Source organism: Podarcis gaigeae (genome assembly GCF_964106915.1).
Source record: "Podarcis gaigeae genome assembly, chromosome: 14".
NCBI lineage: Eukaryota > Metazoa > Chordata > Lepidosauria > Squamata > Lacertidae > Podarcis > Podarcis gaigeae.
The window spans coordinates 30,713,491-30,732,057 of record NC_139690.1 but is presented as its reverse complement, the minus strand read 5'-3'; the positions used below and the strand labels follow the sequence as shown (position 1 = coordinate 30,732,057).

Here is an 18,567-nt window from a genome sequence, read left to right as displayed (position 1 = left end):
ATATTTTTTTAAACAAAGTAATAATAATACAAATAAAAATGTGCAAACCCCCCCCGAGACCATTATTTACCATAATCATCCAACTTTCCAAAAATTTAACACTTTTTGAGATGGCTTGACCCCTTTTTGTTTTAACAATACAAATTCCACAAATATTTTCCACATTTCCTCAAAGTCATTTATCTTCCATATTCCCTTTCTTACTTTGCTAGCACACGTAAAAAATTTATCATTAATCACTATCTCCCTCACTTCTTTATACCATTCTTCTATTTGAAATCCACCTTGCTTTTTCCATTTCCGAGCTACAATCACTCTCGCCGCTGTCAGCAAGTTTGTGATTATTGCCACATTTATTTAACAAAAGGTATAAATTGCTAAATCATCAACAACGAAAACCCTAATGGGAGCTATAATTGAAAACGGCCATGCTAGCTGGGGCTGATGGGAGTTGCAGTCCAAAAAATCTGGAGGGCAACAGCTTTGGGAAGGCTGTTGTAGGCAGATTTTGCGTCTTCAATGTGCTCCCTTCCCACTCACTGGCAGCAAAGACTTCCTTCTCCACCAGGCCATCATTCTCCTCGCTTTCGACAGACAGCCAGTCGTTCACCAGGAAATGGTAGCTCTTGCAGGTCTGCAAGTCTCTGACAATGACGTGCTGCAGGTACCATGATGGATTTAGCCCTAAGCAGCATGGAAAGGAGAAGGAAACACAGCTTTAAGACATCTTCTTTTTATCTAATTTGATTCAAAGATGCATCCACTAACATTCTCCACGAATTTAATCTGTTTTTTGGGGGGGCAGATGGGGGGGGGGAGAATCCTGAGTACAGGGGTGGTGCAAAAAAATTCGTGGCCTGAGGTGAAATACAAGATGACACCCCCCCTTGTTGTACATACAAAAGTCAAATGAAAAGGTAGCTAAATTTGACTTCAACACTGGCAATGGGATTCATACCTAGTTTAGGAAATGCGGAACAGGCTGTTTGGCCCACATACATCTGTCCTCCAACAGAGAAGGATGATAATTGGGAGATTCACAAAGACTAGCCACTTCTCCTTAAGGCTGCTCACTTCTCCTTCTTAAGCCATATGCTGCCTGAGGCAGTTGCCTCATTCTTGACTAATGATCAAACCAGCCCTGCCTGAAAATGGTCTGTGTAGTTTTTTAAGTGACCGTTTTACATTCATTATGTTTCTCATTCAGCTTTAACAATTCAGGCTCTGCTAAACTGTAATTATGATGTTCTCTGCAAAATGCTAGCAATGAGTTTTGTTCTTTGTCTTGGCAGATGGGAAAGGCGCAGCTTCAAAGGGGGGGGGGCCCTCCAGCAGGAAACTGCCGAGTTGGAATTCATCAAGAATTGCAGCTCTATTCATTTGGGTTGCAGAGGCTGGATGGATCCCAATTTGTTTTCTAGGCGCACACATTGAACACGCAACTGAGCTGGTATGGGATGGGATTGAGTCGAAGCCACCTAATAACCGCTAATAACCCTGGGAGAGCCAGTGTGGTGTAGTGGTTAGAGGGCCGAGCTCACTGTAGTCTCTCAGCCTAGCCTACCTCACAGGGCTGTTGTGTGGATTACATGAGGAGGGGGAGAGCCAGGCAACAACAAGCACAAACAAACAAACAGGCTTTGGGTCCCAAGGCCTGGTGCGCCTCAGCTGCAGTCTGCTTTCACATACGCACCTTTATTGTCGTGCCAGATGCGAATCTTCCACACGCTCCCAAGGCTCCGTTCTGTGGCGATCTGGAAGATATTGAGGCTGTTGCGGTGGAAGGCGTTTTCCCCATCCAGGTGCCGGTGCCCAGATTTGCTCTCCATCCCATACAGAGTGATTCCCACATGAGCCGTTGTCCCTGGAAGGAAGGAAGGAGGGAGTGCAAATTATTAAAGAAGGAAAGTAGCCTGGTTTTTGTCTCATGTGGGGCAGGGGAGGGGAAGGTGAAATGGGACTCTTCAAGCATCCTTCAACCCCCAGCCTCCAGCCTGGGGCAAATGGTCCCCCGCCCTCTTTGCACCTCAGCTTTGCATCTGGAGAAAGGGGACCCCAGGGAGGAAAGGTGTCCAGTTCATTTAATTCTCAGTTCCTGATCCAATAACTGAAGTGAAGATTTGCGCTACTCTGAATTTCGTGGTGCGGTTTTATGTCAGGATTTTAAAATATATATATATAGTCAGGAAAATTTAACTGTGACCCACCTTACATTGCAAATTACATTAAAAATGCATTGTTTGGGGGGAAAGGGCAAACAAAAGAAACCCCAATTCTCTAACACACATCCACACAGTTGTTTAACATACAGCCTGATGAAGTGTCCCGGTGATCTCAAAAGGTCACTCGTGACTTTGTGGCACTTTGGTTGGTTTTAAATTATTCACTATTATTCATTAAATTTGCTAGCAACTTGATACACATACAGGCCTCAAAAAAGCAACATTAGGAAGAACTTTATGGTGGCAAGATTCATTCAACGGTGGAGCAGGCTCCTTTGAAAGCTGGTGGACTCTCATTGGAGGTTTTTCAGCAGAGGTTGGGGCGGCTACCTGTCAGGGATTATTGAGCTGCGATTCCTGCACTGCAAGGGGCTGGACTAGATGACCCTTGGGGATCCCTTCCAACCTTACACAATTCTATTATGACTTGCAATGTATTTAAAACGTTAGCGTAAATAAGCATAAGTAATAATTTAAAGACATTCATACAAAAACACATGCAGGTAATAAAAAATCACATGCCCCTAAAGGGAGATTGCTGTCCAGCAGGGTTCACATTATTCTCCATCCCCTCTCTTCGCAGCAAGGGGAAGTGCACCAGGATTCACAAAGGCCTCCTCCCCATCCCCAACCAGCAAGTTTGGGAAGGGTTATTCTGCATTCTGGTCAGAACAGGAACATGCTTCTCTGGTGTGCTATTCCACCACACCCAGGGATCACATTACAGCATCCTTGAGAGCAGCAGCTGAGGGGCTGGACGGATCCGTCCTCCATTTCCTCTCCAAACAGGAGTGGCTCTCATACTCATTCACTTGCCAGGATTTTACTGGGAGGGGATGTTTGTCCTGGATATTCTCTCCACAGAGCGGCTAAAAAGGCTTAATCCAGGCTCCTCTTTGCTCTGTTAACGGCTGCCAAGGGCGCAACAGTTCCACCTAGCCCACCCCAGTGACCCTCTTGCTCTGTGGTGTGCGGTTTAAGCAGGGTGGCCTTCACCAACCTCACGCCTTTTCAAAAAACTTTTTTTTTTAAGAGGAGAAGAACTAAGCTCCAGTCAGAACAGAGCTACTGAAATTAAGCCCATGGATTCCAATGGGTCTCCGCTGAGTAGAATTCAGCTGGCTGCAGTCCTAAAAAGCTAAACCTAAACCTAAGCGTGCTTACTTCCTCCTCCCTCCCAAACCATTCCCCTTTTATGCCATGTCTATTTGGATTGTAAACTTGCAGGTAGGGATGGTCTCCCCCCGCCCCCCCTCAGTGGTTCACAAGCCACTCCTGAAGCCTTTTTTGGTTTGAAGACCCGGAGAAAAAGCCATTATTTTGTAAAGGTCTATTTTTATTTTTAAAACTCATACCCAATACAAAGTATATTTTTATAATACACCAGAATAAAAGAAATGGTTTCAAAATCTAATCTAAAAGGGAACAGGAGAAAAGAGAAGGAAAAAGGAAAAAAGAAAGAAAAGAAGATGGGGAAAGATAAAAAGTCTTCTGGTTCTCTGTCTGTCATGAATATCCAACTATTTTGTTTTCTGTAAGTCAATATTGTTTTCAGTCTTCAAATCCAGCTATTACAAGTTCATTTCCCTTTTCATGCAAAAAGTCCATAATAAGTTTCCAATCCTTAATAAATGTCAATACTGATTTTTCTCTAATTAAACACATTAGCTTTGCCACCTCAGCTAAGTCCATTAATTTTATGAACCATTCCTCCATAGTAGGTAGGGCTGTATCTTTAAATAATTAAGTGCTAACATGGCTGTGGGAGAAGACACAAACATTTCTTTGAGAGTGCCCAGAGCATCACAGCTACTCACCTGACCCCTTGCCCCAGCCCGTTTTCACCAGGACCTCATACTTGTACAGCCCATTCTTCCCACAAAAAGGGATCACCCCCGCGCGGTTGATGTCGATCAAGTCCAGTTTGTGCACAATCACAGCCGCCACCGAGTACGTCACAAAACAGATGGCACAAGTCAGCAGCACAATGTAGTTCAAACCTGGGCCTGGAGGCTGAGCAAAATATAAAGCATATATATTATATGTGTCTGTGTCTATGTCTATGTGCTTTCCTTCCCTGTAGAAATTTATAGGCTACTTTGAGGAGCAAGGCAGCTCACCCACACAATGACAGATTAAAAATACAATCACTATAGAAAGTTATTTATTCCATGTAATGTATATACTGCTTGATTGTAAGGGGGGGGGGGAAAGGGGGGGAATCAAAACAACAGAAGTATCAATATAAGGATCAATATAAAAAGGTAAAGGGACCGCTGACCATTAGGTCCAGCAGTGGCCGACTCTGGGGTTGCGGTGCTCATCTCGCTTTATTGGCCGAGGGAGCAAGCGTACAGCTTCTGAGTCATGTGGCCAGCATGACCAAGCCACTTCTGGCGAACCAGAGCAGCACACGGAAACACTGTTTACCTTCCCGCCGGAGCGGTACCTATTTATCTACTTGCACTTTGACATGCTTTCGAATTGCTAGGTTGGCAGGAGCAGGGACTGAGCAACGGGAGCTCACCCCGTCACGGGGATTCGAACCGCTGACCTTCTGATCGGCAAGTCCTAGGCTCTGTGGTTTAACCCACAGCGCCACCCGTGTCCCTATGGATCAATATAGAAAAAGTTAAAAGCAGCTTTTTAAAAGAGTTAATAACTTGACTCACAGGCCGAATGAACTGCACAGAATGAAGGGGGACGAAAAGGCTTGCACCAAAAGCTGTCAGATGCTGGGTTAAGCACACAGCCTTGTCAGGGGTGGCCCCCTCCAAGGGAGCCATGCCTTCAGTCTTCCAGTGCCCCTCCTGCTCATTGAAATATTGGCACAAGGAACTGTACAGGCCCAGGGTCACTTCCACGGCAGTCCAGGCAAAGTGGTTGGTGATGTTCAAGTAATATTCCCTCGCAGGGTTGCTAGTGCTAAGGGAGAGAGAGAAAGAAAGAAACGAACAGTAAGGAAGGACTGGTTGTAGAGGCACACTTGACCTGGGGTTGTGGGGAGACTTTGGTTTATGGTTCAACCACAAATCTTCAATCCAGGCAGATGAATCAGAATAGTTGCATCTCTGTATTCAAGGCATGGATTTAAGTGAGGAGAGACATCCACCCACCTCCTGCTATATCCACTAGCGTCAGCCACTAGGCTAGCTTCTTCCAGACCCCACCCACAGCTAGTTCTTTCCCTGCCTGGGAGCTCATTGTGGGCTCTCCTGCGTAGCTGCAGAGGTGTCACTTACTCAGGGGAGACAAAGAAGGTGTAGCGCCGGTGGTCGCCCTGAGGCATCCTGGTCATATCCTCCAGGTGGATCTTCTTGGAGGCTGTGCAGTTGTGCTGGTGGGTCTCAGGTGAGTGGAAGAGACAGACAGCAATGAACGGCTCCTGCTCACTGGACACATAATGGTCTTGTTGGGAGGAGGAGAGGAAAGACAGGGTCAGAAAACAACTAGTTGGTGGAGCCACAAGCAGCAGAGATTGTGCAACAGAGCTCTTTTTCATATAGGATTGAGATGATGATAGATATAGATAGATGATAGATAGATAGATGTAATTTAAGTTGAGCAGTTAATGTGTGTAACAAGCAGCCACTGTGCACATTCATAAGGCCTCCTGAGGAATGTGCACATTATCTGTCCATGGAGAGGGAATTGTGGACATTTCCAGGTCAGTATACACAATCTCCTTCGGGAACATGCATAGGCTGACTAAATTTTGTAAATTCTCCAGCCAATATGCATAACCACACAACAGGATATAAGGAATGTGCATATCTAGACAGCACTCTGGGCAATATGAACTTTCTCTGGTCAGTATCCATAGTCTCCCAGAAGCAGAAGGCCTGAGGAATATGTAAAATAGCTGCCTGCTATGCTGCACATTAACCACTCAACTTACATAACCATATCCATATATATCTACTGTATATATATATATATATACACACGCACTTCCAGACAGGTATTAAGGGATGGGTGCTCCCCAGGCATGCAAGTTTTTAGCACGATCCACTTCGCTTGCTTGCTTGCTTGCTTGCTTGCTTGCTTGCTTGCTTATTTATTTATTTATTTATTTATTTCCACTTTCCCTCAGAGCCGAGGGCAAGGTACATCAAACATGGAACAAAGTCCAATAAACAGTTCTAAAATGCACTGGCCTAACCTCACTGGAGGAAGGGCAGGAGAAATGCATACACAACAGACGTCGTTAAAATTCTGGGTCCATATAGCAACTTTGAGGAAACCACAAAAACCCACACTTACCATTTACAACACTGAAGGTGACCTGGAAATACAACCCTGCTTCTGCATTGTCATCCTCCACCATGACCACTGCAGTCCCCGAACTCCTTTCCTCAATCATGACCGTCGTCATGCTGATGTTCTTCTCTCCGGGGTCCAAGACCGTCACGGCAATAGCCTTCTCGGGATCCAGGCTCCCCACCGGTATCTCTGTCCCGTTGTTGTCCTGGAACTCCATGGACGCCACCTCGGAGGAGACGGTGTAGTTGGTGACGAAGCCAAAGGGGAAAGGGTTGTAGTCCACCCGGATCATGACTTGGACGATGTCTGTCAGGTCGGAGAACGTGGCGTTGAAAGCTAAGGGGATGGAGAACTGGCAGTTGGGGTGTTCCTTGTAGCAGAGGAGGCCCAGTGGGCCGGCCCGCTTGCCCTTGGCCGTGATGTTGCTTCCCGCCAGTTCCAGGGGCTCTTCGTTGAGGACTCGGGACTTCATCAGGATGCGCATCAGGTCGGTGGAGAGGGCGTACGCCTGGGAGGCCACCTGGACGGGGCTCTGGTCATTGCACGTTTCCCGAGGCTCAGTCTCCTGGGAGACGGTGTTGACAAGGTGGATCAAGTCCCCTGCAAAGGAGCCAGGGAAGGTTAGTGTAGTCCTTACGGAGGATGGAAGTTCAATTAATTAAATCAGGGCTGGGGAACCTCAGACATGGGCCGCCAAATGAGGCCCTCTCTGCCTGTTCCTGGAATTTTCTCCAAGCTACACCTGTCATTGGCCCCTTTCTGCAGGTGCTTTTGACTAGCTGGAATGTGTTGCTGAACACTGATAATGCCTCTTGCTTGCCTGGATGGAAGATGGAAAGGTCTCTCTCACTCTCTCTCTCTCTCTCTCTCTCTCTCTCTCTCTGTTTTGCCTGTGCAGAAACCTTTGACGGGGCTGAGGGAAGACTCACACCCCTTACATGAAATGGTACCCTCTCACTGACTTTGTTAAGAAAGCCAAACCTGGTTTTCACCCTCCTTCGACCAATGGAACATTATGGAGAGACGTGTTTGTTTGATTGCCCTTCTTGGAACATCTAAAACCACAACCACCTCCTGCTGTTTTTCCTTTTTTCTGTACAACTACTAAGCTCTGTTTTCCTTGTATGTCTTGTTACTTGAAATTAAAAATCAATTTAAAAAATAAGCCTCTCATTCTTGCTAGAATTTAAGTCCAGCGTAGAAAAATAAGAGTCTGATCCACAGCGCCACTCACTTTTCTCTCTACTGGCATGTGGCCCCCAGAAGAATGCCCATGAGGGAATGTGGCCTCCAAGCTGAAAAAGATCCCTCACCCTTGGATTAAACACTGTGCTGATCATCCAACCACAAATTAAACCTCCTGCCCTCCAGTTATGTTTGATGCTGAGGATGACCATAAGCAAAGATGCTGGAACTCAACCCTGATGGAGGGGAAAGAAATGCAGAGAAGCCAAGAGTGCTCAGCAGAAATCTAGATGGACCCTTTTTTTAACACCTGAACCTTGAATACTGATCCCACTGGGTTTCCCTTAGGATCTCATGAATTGCATAATGACACGGAATATCGCATTCCATACTCTCAAATTCACAAAGAAAGTAATTATGAATAAAGGCGGCTGTATTCCTAACAAATGAATATGAGGGTTTTCATTTGCTGAAGCAAAGTCTAAAGTGTTTCTTATGCCCTTACCTCTCACTTAAAGGGAAACTATGTGCTGTTCCCTCGGGTTCTCAATAATGGCTTTCAAAATTGAAGATTTGCTATGCGCACACACACACAAAAATTGATTTGGGGATTTATTAACATAGGTAAAGGTAAAGGTACCCCTGCCCGTACGGGCCAGTCTTGCCAGACTCTGGGGTTGTGCGCCCATCTCACTCAAGAGGCCAGGGGCCAGCGCTGTCCGGAGACACTTCCGGGTCACGTGGCCAGCGTGACATCGCTGCTCTGGCGAGCCAGAGCTGCACACGGAAACGTCGTTTACCTTCCCGCTAGAAAGCGGTCCCTATTTACCTACTTGCACCCAAGGGTGCTTTCGAACTGCTAGGTTGGCATAGGAACACACAATTAAACCCAGGGATTAAACCCAGACATTCCTCCGTCAAACTCCATATTGTCTACACTGACTGGCAGAGGCTGTGCAGGGTTTCAGAAAGGGAGTTTCCCCTCCAGTTCTACCTGGAGATGCTGTTGGAGATTGAATCTGGGACCTTCTGTATGTAAAGCAGATGCTTTGCCACTGAGCTAGCCCTTCCCAGGTACTAAAAGTCCCATCTTTTACAGCTGTGCTGGTTGAGGTTGGTGGGAGTTGTAGTTCAAAACATATGGAGGACGCGGGATTGGGGAAGGCTGCTTCAAAAACGAACTTTCCTGCGCACTCACCCATGATGTTGAGGATGTTGTCTGCGATGGTTGTTGGGGTCATGGTCCCTTGCATGGTCTCTCCCTGCAGAATGGCCATCATGTCTCTCAGTTTCTTCAAGGTCTTTGTCAGGCAAGCTTGGCAAACAAACTCCTTGTTGGCTACCTGTGAATCCAAGATGCAAGTTAATTGACCTTGTATGTTGAGCCACCAAGTTGCCAGTCCTCATGTGAGTGTAAGATTTGGCTTCTGCAAATGGCAAACTGCTACTTCCCACACAACAGCTTCCAGGCATGCACTGCTATCTTTGACACCAAACAGTAGCAAATGTACTCACATGGGCTGAGAAATCCCAGCCCATGGGAGAACCATGGACACCATTGAGCGCCTTGGAGGAGAGGTGGGATATAAATCTAAAAAACAAATAAACTTGGTGTCCTTCAGATGTTTTGGACCACAACTCCCATCAGTCCCAGTATCCTATGGCCATGCTAGCTGGGGCTGATGGGAGTTGTGGTCCAGCTCCCTTCAGCCCCAGCCCCTCTCCCACTTGCTCCCCATGCTCAAGAGGCAGAGCAATGCGGCAAGAGTCTTAATAGCACAAGGATGGAGGAATGAAGAAAACCCGACGAAAGGACTGTGGCAAGAAAAACTGATGGACTATGCTGGCAAAACAGACACATAAACTACATGACAAGGATAACTCTAATTTTAAAGATGAATGGGAACCTTTTATGAAATATTTGAAGAAGAAACAAAATGAATCAGACTCTTTGGCAGGTTTTGAATTAACATTCACAAACTCTTTATTGTAATATATAGACAGATAATTTGAGGATTTTACAATTTTATAACATGCAGACAGAAATATGTGTTGAGAAACCAGAGAAAGGAGCTGAGGGAAGTCTGGGGTGGGGTGGGAGAGAGAGGGTTTTCTATCTGGGGGGGGAATGGAGGGGGGAACAACGTGGATGATGTATTTTTGTTAAATTACTGTGCTGAAATGTTTAATAATATATATATTTTTTTTAAAAAAAGAGGCAGAGCAATGCAATAACACCTACCGTACACTGAGCCAGGGCAGCCGCAATTTGCTGGATGTCATCCACAGTGGTCACATTAAGAGAAATCAGAGTTTCTGTAATGTTCCTTCGTGTCCAGGCCCGGAGATGGTCTTCATGTTTGGTTTCCGATTTCAAACGCATGGAGCACTCATACTTACATCGGGGGTGAAAAGAAAAGTATGTGAACTAGATTCTTAAGACAGTTCTTATGAGAGCCTATGTAGTGTACTGGTTAGGGTATGACTAGGACCTGGGAGAGACCAGGGTTCCCACTCAGCCATGAATGAAAGCTCACCAAGTGACATTGGGCCAGTCACTGCCTCTCAGACTAACCTACCTCACATGGTTGTTATGGGGATTAAATGAGGAGAGGGAGAATCATGGATGCCACCCTGAGCTCCTTGATGAATGAATGATTAAACAAGTCATGAGCTCTCTTTCATTGATAAGCAAGGAGGGAAACCTTTCAATTTCCATGGGGTAAGTAGCCATTGGGAGGGGGAAACATGTGGAGTAAGGCATGTTATTTTCTGTTTGCCACTGAGAAGCTGCTTAGAGTCACAAGGCTCTGTTTACATTCCAGAGACAGTCCAAGCTATTGGAAGTCTCACGGGAGACTAGAGACGGGTGTGACATTACTGGTTTCCTGTTTCCTTTGTTCCTTTAAGTAGCACCTTAAAGACCAACTAAGTCAGTTCTTGGTATGAGCTTTCGTGTGCATGCACACTTCTTCAGATACACTGAAACAGAAGTGTGCATGCACACGAAAGCTCATACCAAGAACTGACTTAGTTGGTCTTTAAGGTGCTACTGGAAGGAATTTTTTTGTTTTGACTATGGCAGACCAACACGGCTACCTATCTGTAACCTTTGTTCCTTTGTTCAGTTGCTCAGTTGCTCTCTGCTTTCATAGAGAGAGGAAGTCTTTTCTGTCTGCGTAGCTTAGAAATAAAACTTTTTGCAATGTAGCCATAAATCTCATCACTTCCGCATGCTGCTGGAAACTCTGCTTAATGGGAACGTGCCTTGGAGCCTCATCAAAGGCTCAGGTCGTTAATTATGCGTCGGAGGTGATTCCGAAGGCTTGGCCGGAGGAAAATGAGGCTTTATCAGCTTGACCGAGCAGAGATGCTGACAAGGCAATCTCACAGATAATCTGGTCCCAAGCTGCTGAGAGCTTCCTGTACTAATAGAACTTGACCCAGTATCAAACTGTCAACCAGCGTGCGTCTCTGAGCACGGGTGTCATATGCTGACAGGGTCTCACTGCTGTCAGAATCATGTTGAATCTACTAATAATGGCTACCTAACAAATGTCCTGCACTATCATTCCACCCAGCCACCAAAAAAGGTGCTGCTTCATACCTCATTTAAGATGGTGATGAGAGCCAAGGAATATTCAATGACCTGTTGGGGATCGCTCTGTTTCACCAGGCCCTGCAGCACCACCTCAGTCTGGTTGGAAAGCCAGTGGGGAAGGCTGTGAAATCCTTCTGGAGGGCTAGGCAGCGTGATGGCCATGGAGCTGGGAAGGAAAACAACCTCTCAGTGTCATGCAAAAATTTCCCACACATAGAAAAATAGATGGGCAAGAGGGGCTTTGTGTCTTATATGCTAGCGTTCTATCTGCAGTATTATATTTTAAATATGGGACAGTGGGGGTTCCCCTCCCCCAAAGGGGAACACTGGAAACTTTGTGTGAAGATTTCTTGTGGTTTACAGAGATGGAGTACCGTATTTTTCGCCCTATAGGACGCACTTTTTCCCCTCCAAAAATGAAGGGGAAATGTGTGTGCATCCTATGGGGCGAATGCAGGCTTTCACTGAAGCCTGGAGAGGCTTCAGGAAGCTCTGCACAACCCTTGGGAGACCGGCTTGAAGATGCATGGTCTCCGAAGGGTCGCGCAGAGCTGCCTGCGCTCCCGGGCGTCGTGCAGCTCTCCGCAAGCCTGGGGAGACAGTGCAGCTCCCTAGGCTTGCAGATAGCAGGCTGTTCTGGGGGCTGGGTTCGGGGGAATCTTGGGCTTCCCCCGCGCCAGCCCCGCGCCTGGGGGGAAAATAAAAATGTTTTTCTTTATTTTCCCCCCATAAAAACTAGATGCGTCCTATGGGGTGGTGCGTCTAATGGGGCGAAAAATACAGTACTTCATATGGTGCTTAAGGTAAAGGTAAAGGGACCCCTGACCATTAGGTCCAGTCGTGACCGACTCTGGGGTTGTGGCACTCATCTCGCTTTATTGGCTGAGGGAGCCGGCGTACAGCTTCCGGGTCATGTGGCCAGCATGACTAAGCCGCTTCTGGCGAACCAGAGCAGCGCACGGAAACGCCATTTACCTTCCCGCTGGAGCGGTACCTATTTATCTAATTAGGCACTCTGACATGCTTTCGAACTGCTAGGTTGGCAGGAGCAGGGATTCGAACCGCCGACCTTCTGATTGGCAAGTCCTAGGCTCCGTGGTTTAACCCACAGCGCCACCCGTGTCCCTCTTAGCATTCTTCAATCCCTAGTTGTTTTATTGAGGTGCACAAAAGCTAAATGGCAGCACACACACTCCCACTCAGGTTCCTTGCATGTTTCCCTCTCCACATTAAAGCCTTGTTGTGATGGATCAGCTCAGCTTCCCCAAGATTTTTCTAAGAAAGGAGCAGGGGCGTGTGATGCCAGCATGGGAAGCAGGCATCTCGTTTAAGATGAATGTTGCATTGCTCTGTTTCCAATTTGTCCCCAGCAGAAGCCCATTCATCACCACGAAGCTGTTTGTTACTGATGAGAAAAGGGTGCTGAATCCTTTCTTGAGACATACAAATTGGACAGCACTTACAGACACAGCCTCTCCCCTTGATTTATAAACAAACAAACTTGCATTTCGGAGAGTATCGATCTCCCACCTGCCACCCATACTATCTCAAAAGAGCTGTAAACTTGGACAAACCCTTGTCATCAGCCTTTCCCCAACAGATGCCAGGAGTTATTGTCAACTCCAAAGCATCTGAAGGGCACTACAAAGGAAATGTTCTGTTGCATAGAAATGTAACTCTTGCTCCTAAGTTTGCTAGGGCACCATGAGGTTAACTTGTTAAGCCTGGCCAGAGGTCAGTCTGGAAGGTGCACCCTGGCTGGGAATTAAGTGTCTGTGGCTGGGAAACCTAGCAGTTTCCTGCCAACCTAGCAGTTTGAAAGAACGTCAAAGTGCAAGTAGATAAATAGGTACCGATCTGGCGGGGAGGTAAACGGCATTTCCGTGCGCTTAGTCAGAAACGGCTTAGTCATGCTGGCCACATGACCATGAGCTGTACGCCGGCTCCCTCAGCCAATAAAGTGAGATGAGTGCCGCAGCCCCAGAGTCGGTCACAACTGGACCTAATGGTCAGGGGTCCCTTTACCTTTACCTTTAGCTGGGAATTAAGACCCTAGTACTTCCCTGAGGTTTTATGGGTTGGTAGATTAGAGAACCAGGAGGAAAGATGACCAGATCAAAGCGTGATCTCAGGATACAAAGGAAACACACCTCTTGCTTTAATATTAGATAACTCTCTTTAGCTTGAGGGTTTTTAACTAGAGAAAGGGAAAGCAGATTATGTCTGACTCTTTAGCTGAGGTGCTATGAACAGATGGTAAATTGGGTAAGGCTGATGCCAACTCACCCTAAACTTGGAAGTCTCCAGGCTCTTGGAAACCCCTCTACAGACCTACGGGAAATTCTTTCCCAGGGATGTGGTGAGTACTCAAATAAAAACTGCTGAACATTTTGTACTAACCCATGCAAGTTTGGACTGATCCTTGAAATAGGTTAAGACTATTTCCGAGCAAACAGGACTGGGTGGGGGCATCCCTGGGTGGGGGGGGGGGATGACTAGGGGCAGCAGGCTCACCTGTTGATGGACCAGTCATCCAGCCTGCCCATCTGGCTGCAGACAAAGAAATGACAAGCTTTTGGAGGGGACTGAGGAAACGGTAGGGTTTGTGGGTATTTATGAGTGCTCATATGGGTTTTTGAAGTCAGAAGAGCAGTATTTGTTCATCTTCTGTAAAAAGAATACTGTTTTGGAAAGGAAAGGCCCTTCCATGTGGAGATTTTTGTCCTAGCCATCACCTGTATTGGATTTGACATTGCTTTAACTGTTTTTAATGTGTTCAGCAGTTTTAAATGTGTTTCCACTGCATTGTGGAATTGCTTCAAGATGCTCCAGTGGAAGTGAGCCACAAATTAAACGAAAGCAACAATCATCACCTGTTGAAAGCCACAACGGTTGCTCCCAGCTGATCCTGCACCAGTACTGAGACAGACACCAGTGAGCCTCCCTCCTGGAATCCAGGGGGCAGGAAGGCAGAATGTTCGGAATGGCTGCCTTTATATACCCAGAATTCCTCACAGTGGCCAGTTCGGCAGCGGGCAGCAAGCAGTGTGTATACCAAGGGGGTGTCTTCGTCCTCCGTATCTCTCCAGCCTGCCAGCCAAATGCACAAAGTAGATGAGGGATGACTACAGAAGGTAGATTAGGATTTACTGGGTAATTTGCAATGGGTTGCTTCCAATATTAGAGTAGACCCATTGAAAATAGTGGCCACAACTAACGTAAGGCCACTAATTTCAATGGGTCTGCTCAGAGGAGAACTTAGGTGATACAACCCAACAGATTTATTTATTTATAATAAATATTCATAAACTGTCCACTCATATGTAACACCAACATGGTGTACAGCAGGTACAATATAAAAGTTTAAGATACCATAAAGACATAATACAGAACAGTTATAAAAAATGGCAGGCTCATCTTAAGAAAATATGAACAACTGAATAAGACTGTTGGCATAAAATGTTTTCAAGAGACACTTGAAAGTGAGCAACAAGGATGCTTGCCAAATTTCTGTGATATAGGTGACACTGAGAATGCCCAACTCCTAGCTGACACCTTTTGGGCTTCTGAAACATGAACTAATGGCACTACTGTTGGTAACCAGCATGGCTTCCAGTTGTCCAACAAAATTACTTTTCCCACCTGAATTAAGCTGCTGAAATGAAGAACCCTTACAGGGTTGTTGGGATAGGAAAATGGGGAGGAGTATGTAGGCCACCTTGAGCTCCCTGGAGGAAAGCTGGGGTATAAAAGTAATAAATAATCCTTGGATAAAGGGCGGCATATAAATTTAATAAACAAACAAAAGAATAATAAAAATGGCTCAGGACACACTCAGAGGCACCTGTTCCATAGGCCCCATAGCCAAAGACTAGCTTTAAACGTTCAATCATCTATTTAAGGTGTGGGCAACCTTTAGCCCTGCAGATGCTGCTGAGGTACAATTCTCATCTCCCCTAGCCATTGGCTGATGGGAACTGTAGTTTAGCAACATCTGGAGGGCCAAAAGTTCCCTACACCTAGTCTATCTAATACACTACACTGTCCCTCCTATTTCTTTTAGGAATCTATCAAACCAAGCATAATTTGCTCCCAGGTACGTATTTTGAAGCCCGTGTTGGACATCATCTTGGACTCTGGTCTCACCTGTACATTCAAAATGAATCTTGGCAGTCAATGCTTGGATAGGTCCCATTGGAGACAACCAGCAGGACCCCCCGAATGGTGGCTGGTTTGGAAACAGGTCGATGGAGGCAAAGCCTTCCTCCCCTGTGGCCAGATCTGTAATGTGCAGAGTGAAGGTATAGCCCTCGCCGTCCTTCAGAGCCCCCGGCCTCAGAACCAGGTTCATTCCTCTGCTGCCGGTGGAGGTGGTCGTTCTGTCCAAGGCCAGAGTCTTATTTTTGAAGCTGTGTGCCGACCATCTCTACACAGACAAAAGAGGCGCAGAAAAAGACCAAGAAAAGCTTCAACTTTTGTCATGTAGGAATTTAAAAAGGAATTTCTAACATTTTCAGACTGTGTGTGTGTGTGTAGAGAAAAGTTACTTTCAACGTCCGGCCAAAGTTTTGGATGATCACTCAGCTCCATTCCCAGACATTTGGGCCAAGGGGAACAGGCAGGAGCCCAAACTGTCTGCTGGGAATACTTCCACCGTGGGATCCAGCTTGAGTCTCCTGCATTACATCACCTTCCAACTATTTTTTTAGAGGGAACAGGAGAACACGGGTGGGGGCGAGACTGAAGAGTCCTGGGACCTCTGCAGGGCCCCATCACTTGGTTTAAAGCAGGCTTCCCTAACCTGGTACCCTCCAGATGCTGTGGACTACAATTCCCATCAGCCCCAGTCAGCAAAGCCAATGGTCAAGGATAATGGGAGTTGCAGTTCAACAGCAACTTGAAACTGGATCTGACAGAGACTCAAGAGGCCTGTTCTCTGTGAGAATCATGTTCTCTACTTGACGAGGATCTCTTGGGAGCTTTTGTTTGTTGTCGCTTTAAATGTTTATAGACCACACTTCCATAAAAACACATCAAAGTGGTATACAGAATACAAAATTGAAGTAAGATAAATTAAAACATCAGTAAATACTGGTTGGTAAAAAGAAATTCACATGGCAAAGGCCTATGTGAATAATACAGTTTATAGGAAGTGTCTGAAAGAAGGCAGGGATGATTACTGATAAACATCAATCAGTAGTGAGTTCCACAGGACAGGGCCCACCGCACTAAAGGCTCGATCCCTAGTGAAGGCTGTCTAAATCTCAGTGATTTCCCAGAGTGCTCCATCAGGTGTGGCATAAGGAATTCAGTGAGAACTTCCATCTCATGCTCAGACTGTATATGTGTAAATAAAATCTGATTATCACAGAAACTCCATTATGTCTCCGGGGGCCATCAATCCAAGGAATCCAAACCCATGAAAAGTGTTTGGACCCTGGAAAACCTCTCACCGCCTAGAGATTGGGTTGAGCTTAACAATACAGCCCACATTCACTACAGAACATTTAAAGCACTGTGATACCACTTTAAACAGCCTCCAAAGATTTTGGGAGCTGTAAGGTGTGAAATTGGGGAAAGTGGGTGGAGAAAAACTTTTTCTCCCTCTCTCATAACACTAGAAGTTGTGGGCATCCAATGAATGCTGGAAGACACAGGATGGATAAAAGAAAGGAATCCTTCATACAGCGCCTAGTTAAACTATGGAACTATCTCCCCCACCAACTAAGTAAAGGTACCCCTGCCCGTAGGGGCCAGTCGTGTCCGACTCTAGGGTTGTGCGCCCATCTCACTCAAGAGGCCAGGGGCCAGCGCTGTCCAAAGACACTTCCGGGTCACGTGGCCAGCGTGATGAAGCTGCTCTGGCGAGCCAGCACCAGTGCAGCACACGGAAATGCCGTTTACCTTCCCGCTATAAAGCGGTACCTATTATCTACTTGCACTTAAGTGTGCTTTCGAACTGCTAGGTGGGCAGGAGCTGGGACGGGAGCTCACCCCGCCGCGAGGATTCGAACCGCCGACCATACGATTGGCAAGTCCTAGGCGCTGAGGTTTTACCCACAGCGCCACCCGCATCCCTCCCCCACCAACTAGGATGGCTTTAAAAGAGGACTAGGAAAATTCATGGTAGAGAGGGCTATTGATGGCCAGGATGACTATGCTCTGTCTCCATGGTCAGAGGTGGCAATGCTTTTGAACACCAGTTGCTAGAACACACATAACGGGAGAGTGCTCCTGTGCTCAAGGCCTGCTTTGCGGGTTTCCCATCTGGTCAGGATGCTGGACTAGATGGGCCAAGGGTATGATCTAGCAGGGCTCTTCTTATGTTCCTACTTATCATAATAATCATAATAATCACAATAATCATAATCATAATAATTTATTTATACGCCGCCCATCTCGCTGAGTTTCCCCAGCCACTCTGGGCGGCTCCTAATCGAGTATTAAAAACAATACAGCATTAAATACTAAAAACTTCCCTAAACAGGGCTGCCTTCAGATGTCTTTTAAAGATAAGATAGCTGCTTATTTCCTTCCCATCTGATGGGAGGGTGTTCCGCAGGGCGGGCGCCACTACCGAGAAGGCCCTCTGTCTCATAGGGCACCCATCAGGCACCCAATTAACTGGCAATGACTGTGCAAGGCTGACCCCAGAAACATCCAATGGCCACCTTACCCCCTGTTTGGAATTATTCTGGCAGTTCAAGCAGGTCCCCTCAAGGTACACATAGGAGCTGCGGCTCACTTCGTAGACAGACTGGGCCTTGCAGGAGACACACTCCAGGGAGACGATGGGGACCGTCCCCTTCTTCAGGAGCACCTGGGAGAGAAAGCACAGTGAGCCCACAGAAGCAGAGGTGTCAGCAGAATCCCTCCCCAGAGGATAACTGGAGCAAGCAGAGTCTGTGTTGAAAAGAAAGAGCAGAATTCTGAACTATGAGAATCTGAATTCTGCACCACGAGGCCCACAACCAATATATTTCTTTTTTTTAGGTTAACTTGTTTGTAACATCTGATTTTATTGGTAATTTTAGTATATATTTTATGTAAACTGCTTAGAGGTTTTGATCATTGAGCAGTATATAATTTCTATTAAATAAACATAAATTCTGCAAAACTAATGGATTTACATAATTTCCCCATCGTTTTGTGTGATTCGTTCTGTTACTTAAAATAACCATTTTGCACGATGTAGGCTGTAATCTATAGGATGACCAGGGGCAGTGGGAAGGAGGGGCAGTCCATGTGATATACAGACCTAGATAGAATTTTCTCTTACAGAACTAGGAAGATTCC

General features: G+C 46.3%; 1 protein-coding gene across 1 annotated transcript in view; it reads right to left on the bottom strand.

Annotated features, from left to right (window-relative positions):
- Positions 1–18,567, bottom strand: part of PKD1 (polycystin 1, transient receptor potential channel interacting) — a 109,409-nt gene that overhangs the window by 18,443 nt on the left and 72,399 nt on the right. Inside the window, 12 exon segments of the mRNA XM_083712033.1 lie at positions 541–684; positions 1,694–1,864; positions 4,040–4,235; positions 4,895–5,147; positions 5,465–5,630; positions 6,486–7,085; positions 8,869–9,013; positions 9,913–10,065; positions 11,278–11,437; positions 14,145–14,361; positions 15,418–15,697; positions 17,948–18,091. Coding sequence (XP_083568159.1) covers positions 541–684; positions 1,694–1,864; positions 4,040–4,235; positions 4,895–5,147; positions 5,465–5,630; positions 6,486–7,085; positions 8,869–9,013; positions 9,913–10,065; positions 11,278–11,437; positions 14,145–14,361; positions 15,418–15,697; positions 17,948–18,091 — 2,629 coding nt within the window.